The 5,807-nt window shown below is 47.7% G+C and overlaps 1 protein-coding gene across 1 annotated transcript; it reads left to right on the plus strand.

The window, feature by feature from the left end:
* The first annotated feature begins 212 nt into the window (after positions 1–212).
* Positions 213–2,957, plus strand: LOC123094703 (cyclin-B1-5). Its single transcript, XM_044516644.1, has 9 exons — positions 213–467; positions 731–839; positions 947–1,037; positions 1,141–1,359; positions 1,455–1,553; positions 1,650–1,898; positions 2,025–2,183; positions 2,307–2,485; positions 2,586–2,957. The coding sequence occupies exons 1-9, from the start codon at positions 407–409 to the stop codon at positions 2,728–2,730; spliced, it is 1,311 nt and encodes a 436-aa protein (XP_044372579.1). The 5' UTR covers positions 213–406; the 3' UTR covers positions 2,731–2,957.
* The last annotated feature ends 2,850 nt before the right edge of the window (positions 2,958–5,807 follow it).

Genomic DNA, 5,807 nt, shown 5'->3' on the forward strand with positions numbered 1-5,807 from the left:
AGTCCTCCGCCGCCACCGATACCCACCGATACCCAAAAAATTACTGCCGTGCTACCTATGCCACCCTCGGATCCACCCACCGGTAAAAACTTTCCATGAACGGTAGCCCCCAACGGCTAGTTCCCGTGCCCGGAGCCCCGATCGATCCCAGCCGTCGGATCTGCCGACCGTTGGCGGCCGGTCCGAAATAAAGACCCAGCCTCCTCCTGCCCCGTCCTCCACACCAGCCCCCGCCCCTCCCCGCCCCCCTCCAATCCAATCCCCCAACCCCAACCCGACGAGACCCGCCACCGCAGGGACGAACCGGAGGCCGCCGCTCCGCCCTGTTCCGCTCAGGAGCTCGCCGGAGGAGCAGCGCCTCGCCGGTTCCTCGGGCCTTTGAACGGAGCCGGAACAAGCGCACCCCATGGCGACCAGGCACAACCAGCAGAACGCGGCTGCCGCTCCGCAGCCGGCGGCCAACAGAGGTGAGCCGCCCGTCCCCCCGCCCGCCGAATCTCCCTTTCTCGCCGCGCCGCGTGGGGAACGACTCCTGCACCGCTAGGTTTCTTGCGGCTTGTTTCGTTCGAGTTCTTGATCTGTTCGTCTTGCGAGTCTGATCCGCCAAGATCGGATTTTTAGTTGTGTTTACCACCAGGGCAGTCTGATGTGTGCGAGTTTCTTGCCCGATCCGTGCGTTGAACAAGCGATTCCTTGATCTTTACTCATGTTTCTCTTTCGTGATGTCCAGGTGCCGCAGGGAAGCAGAAGGGCGCCGCCGCCGGCCGCCCCGGTGCGGGAGGAAACAGGCGGGTGCTCGGGGACATCGGCAACGTCGTCCACGCCCACGTCCTCGATGGGTAAGAAAATCAATCAGCGCAGCAACGATCGAATCCCGTCCTGCTTTTCTTTCTTCCGTTCTTTCTCCTGAACGACGTTGCCGATCCGTTCTTGTTCGCTGCAACAGCAAGATCCAGCTGCCGGCGGGGATCAATCGCCCAATCACCCGGAGCTTCGGTGCCCAGCTCTTGAAGAAGGCGCAGGCCGAGCCATCCAAGGTACGGACACGAGCCGAGCTCCCTTTCCGATCCCTGCATGCCTTGCTTCGAAAGCAATTTCTTGATGATGGATTCTAATCTAAATCGCTGTGGTGGTTTGCAGAATGCCGTAGCTGTTCCTCCAGCAGAGCGGGCCGGCCTGAAGCCGGTGGCCAAGAAGGTCCCTGTCAAGCCCGCCGCCGCCCCTCGCCCTGAGCCGGCCGCCGCCAAGATCGTCACCGGTTCCGACGAAATCAGGAAGCCGTCTGAGGTCTCTGCCCCCAAGACCTCGAGGAAGAAGGTCGTCCACACCCTCACGACTGTGCTCAACCATCGGTCGAAGGTGAGCGAGCCGCTCCATCCAACCAACGCCTCTGTTGTCCTAAACTTTGCTCATCCCAGTGCCTTGACTCTGCTCGCGTGTTCTTGTGAATGCAGGAGGCCTCGATAGATGACATCGACAAGCTGGACGGTGACAACGAGCTGGCCGTCGTGGACTACATCGACGACATCTACAAGTACTATAAGGAGGCACAGGTAACCACAAACATCCCTCTTCAGTCTTCAGCGTGCCTGTTCAAGTGACACGCAGCAAGCAACTGTTCTGACGATGTTCACCAATCTGTGTTGCAGCACGAGTGGCGGCCGATAGATTACATGGGCAGCCAGACTGAGGTCAACCCCAAGATGAGGGCTATCCTGATAGATTGGCTAGTGGAAGTGACCCACAAGTTCGAGCTCATGCCCGAGAGCATGTACCTGACGATCTACGTGATCGATCGCTTCCTGTCCCTGCAGGCGGTGCCGCGGCGGGAGCTGCAGCTCGTCGGCATGGCGGCCATGCTCATCGCCTGCAAATATGAGGAGATCTGGGCGCCCGAGGTATGGCCAAACCAGTTCTCTCACCCCCTTTGCATCCATCGATCGCCTGTTTGTTCGAGTAGCTGCCTCAATCTCTGTTCATGTCTGCCTGTGAACGAACTCTGAATCTGAAGTGTCTGTCTGCAGGTAAACGACTTTATATCCATCGCCGATAACTCCTACTCGAGGCAGCAGATCCTGTCAATGGAGAAGAATATCTTGAACAGCATGGCGTGGAACCTCACCGTCCCCACCCCGTACGTCTTCCTGGTGCGGTTCGCCAAGGCCGCCGGGAGCGACAAGGAGGTAAGAACCAACTGCATTTTGATTCTGAATATCTGAAGTTGCATGTCAGTGCCATCTGCCATGGAATTTGCGTCGTACGTGGTGCTGAATTTCGTTTCCTCCTGTTCTTGTGAATGAACGCAGCTCGAAAACATGATCTTCTTCTTCGCCGAGTTGGCGCTCATGGAGTACGGGCTGGTCACCGTGCGCCCCTCGCTGGTGGCAGCTTCTGCCGTGTACGCTGCCCGGTGCACGCTGAAAAGAAGCCCCATCTGGACGGAAACCCTCAAGCACCACACCGGATTCGCTGAACCGCAGCTCCTGTGAGTGATCCATTCACTTGTCCCTCTGTTGTACCTGCCTGATGAACTTTGCTGAATGAGCTGGAACTCATGGACATTCTATCTGTTTGTTGGTTTTCAGGGAGCCTGCAAAGATGCTGGTCATGGCACACGCAGCTGCTCCGGACAGCAAGCTCAAGGCCATCTACAAGAAGTACTCCTGTGAGCAGTACGGGCGTGTGTCCCTGCGCGCCCCAGCAGTGGCCGCTCCTCAGCGCCTGGCCTAGTCTGCTTTAGGAATTGCTGCTCGGCTTTCGAGCTTGAAAGCTTAGTTACTTACTGTTACTGTCTGATATGATACACCAGGGTGTAAACAACTATATTCAGTTCATTCATATCATATGTTTTAGCGATTTGCTTGGCTTTCGAATCAAGAGAGCTGGGTTTACTTACTCTGCATGTAACAACAACAATTCATACTAGTTTGAATCGAATTCAAAGTATTCTTTTTTCATGCTGTCGGTTGTCTTGGTTTCAGTTTGTGTTTGTTAATCCAGTTTTTCTTTTGTTTGCGGAGCTTTTCATTGCTGAATAAGTGCAGCAACATTAGCCAGAAAAAACGATTATAGGAGCAAGCAAAAAATCCCCATCTCAACAGTGGATGGCAAAAAACATATCTCAAATGTTCCAGGAAAAATTGAGTTCATCCAAAAAAACAAAATTCATTCCAAAAAAGTGTTTTTTAAGTCAAAAAATTCTGAAAATTATTTTACAAATAAATTTGGAACATTTTATGGGAAAACTTATCAAAAAATTCTGAAAATATTTTAGAAATAAATTTAACCGTTTGAGGATTAGTTTTTTTTCCCTGAAGTGCAAAATTCTAAAAAACTTTTGAACTATTTTGGTATTTCCCTTGGCAGCGCACGAGGAAGGAAGCTAGGCACACATCTCAAATTCTTTTACCGGCAAATATATAAACCGAATACCAAACCGAAACTCGGTTAACCAAATTTTTGGTTAGTTATTTTAGAATATATTTTTTGGTTTCCAACCTTGTTAGAATTTTAAAAGACGAATGGTAGAAACTGAATATTTTTTTTATACCGAATACCCACGCGTAGTGCACACGAGATGTTAACGACAACTCTGTGGATACTCATGCACCCGCCCCGTGCACGTGGGCCTCATGTGAGGAGTCTTGGGGAAATATCCCTTGTACCCTCGTACATTCTAGGGGTTAGCAAATCATAATTAGACTACTTGAGAGAACTTTTCTCCTTGTATCTCCTCCTAGAGGAACAAAACCTCCTAATTTGAGAAGGATCTCACTTGGATCGCCAAGACCTCTAAGTGGATCATCAAGACCTCGTCTACCTCTAAGATTTGAAGAAGACGTCTCATTTTGGTCTTATCCCTTACTTCTACTTTTGTTTCTTGTGGATCTACGTGTGTATCTTGGTTTAGATGTTGCAAGAGCACATGTGTGATATGGATCTTTTTTTGAGTGATTTTCCTCTTGTGTTTGTGAGTTCTCTGTGTTCTTCCTCTTTATATCATCCAAGTTGTGAAGATTGGGCACAAATCAAGACATGACCCTGCATCACTTGGGATTTGGAGGAACAACAAGAAGTTGTTGATGCATGAGCACATAAGCGGGCGTGGAAGTCATAACACCACACTACCTTCACCTCACTGCCCATCTCTTCTTTTTATTTTATTTTATTTTATTATACGAGGGACCTTAGGGCAACTCCGACGCAGATCATGTATTGGACATCACGAAGGCCATTCAACCTAAGCCATCAAATGTTCGCTCCCTCCCTTTTTTTCTATACTCAAAATACTGAAAATAATCAGAAATAAATAGCACAATCCATCTGTAAATATTCCAATGCAGTGGTAATTTAAATAAAAATATTACAATTGAAACAAAAAGTTATAAAAATATATTTCAAATTTGAATTTAACTTATTCAAACACATGTTATAATTGTCCATGTGAAACCTCAACAGATGCTTAATCAAATCATTTTGAAGTTGTGTATGAGTTGCTCGATTACAAATATGATGTTGCATTTGGATAAAATCCTCAAATGTGACCTGATTCTACTCTGAAAGCTGGATAATCATGCATCTCTTAAAATTTCAGACCATGGAGAACTCCCTCACCCTCATCCTCCACAATCATATTGTACATGATCACACAAGCAATCATCACCTCCATAATGTTTCCGGATCTCATTGATTAGTTGGGTCCGCAAACAATTGAAAATGAGATTGAAGCACTCCAAATGTCTCTCTACATATTCTTTATAGCACCTTACTATCATCCAACAAATTGCATTGTTTGTTACCTATTCGACGAGATGGTCTTGACAAAGGTTTACCATGGATGAAAGATACCATCACAAAGATACTACCCCATGTTGTACTCATAATTGCACGGAGGAGCTTCGCCCGCACATAACTTTTCAAATAATCGAGACCGCTGCAACACATTGATGTTATTGTGAGATCTTGGCATGCAAAAGAAAAGAATATCAAATCCACAAGTTTTATGATGCAAGTGCTTTAAGAATTATGGTGGGCTTTTTGTAATGGCCCTTGTCTTGGACTTTTTGAGCATAACAATTTCTCATATTTCCAGTGACTGCAATACAGGGATTCGAGCATATACCTAGAATCCTCTTGATTCTTCAAGTGACTTGAGCCTTGTTGTGTCTGCGGCAGTTGGTTCTCTCAAGTACTCAGTTAAAAGACCTTGACCATGGTAGTGTCAAATCTAACCTTGACATCTAGGCATGTGCTCTCAGACGTTCGGAGGTACTCATTCCATGAGTCTACGACTGTGCCATAGGGAAGCATCCTGATAGCAGTTGTGCACTTCTAATACCCAGAGAACCCAATGCAGCCAACATCATCCTTCTTAGGCTTGAAGTAATCATCATAGGCCCTCACATCTTGATATTTCCATTTGAACAAATTCACCGCACCTAGAATCAGCATTAGAAATAGGGCTCAAATAGTGCATCAGAGGCAAAGTAGTCACGTACAAATTAATAGTGCTTGGTATTTAATGTTCATGTTTTGAACCCTTAAAGTTGAGAACATGCTCGAATGCATGATCCATTTCTTTGAGGACCGCTCTCAATGATCTGGACATTTGCGGTCCGATTGCCGATCCGAATGGGATATCTTCATGAGTGAATAGTTTTAACCCAGTGGAGAACAACCCGTACATTATACTGTTAGGAACCGAATAACTGGGACCGTTCCTCCTAGAAGGTGACTCCAATGAAGGATTCAATCGCGGAGGCAAGGAGGAACCAGCGAATGCTTTCGTTCGCTATGTCCTCCCCAGC

The sequence above is a fragment of the Triticum aestivum genome, chromosome 1B (assembly GCF_018294505.1).
Source record: "Triticum aestivum cultivar Chinese Spring chromosome 1B, IWGSC CS RefSeq v2.1, whole genome shotgun sequence".
Classification (NCBI taxonomy): Eukaryota; Viridiplantae; Streptophyta; class Magnoliopsida; order Poales; family Poaceae; genus Triticum; species Triticum aestivum.

Excerpts from the sequence above, each read along its gene's own strand:
- LOC123094703 (XM_044516644.1), top strand. The coding sequence starts at position 407 with ATGGCGACCAGGCACAACCAGCAGAACGCGGCTGCCGCTCCGCAGCCG. Across the intron at positions 468-730 it reads GCAGCCGGCGGCCAACAGAG|GTGCCGCAGGGAAGCAGAAG; the intron begins GTGAGCCGCCCG and ends CGTGATGTCCAG. Across the intron at positions 1,038-1,140 it reads CGCAGGCCGAGCCATCCAAG|AATGCCGTAGCTGTTCCTCC; the intron begins GTACGGACACGA and ends GGTGGTTTGCAG.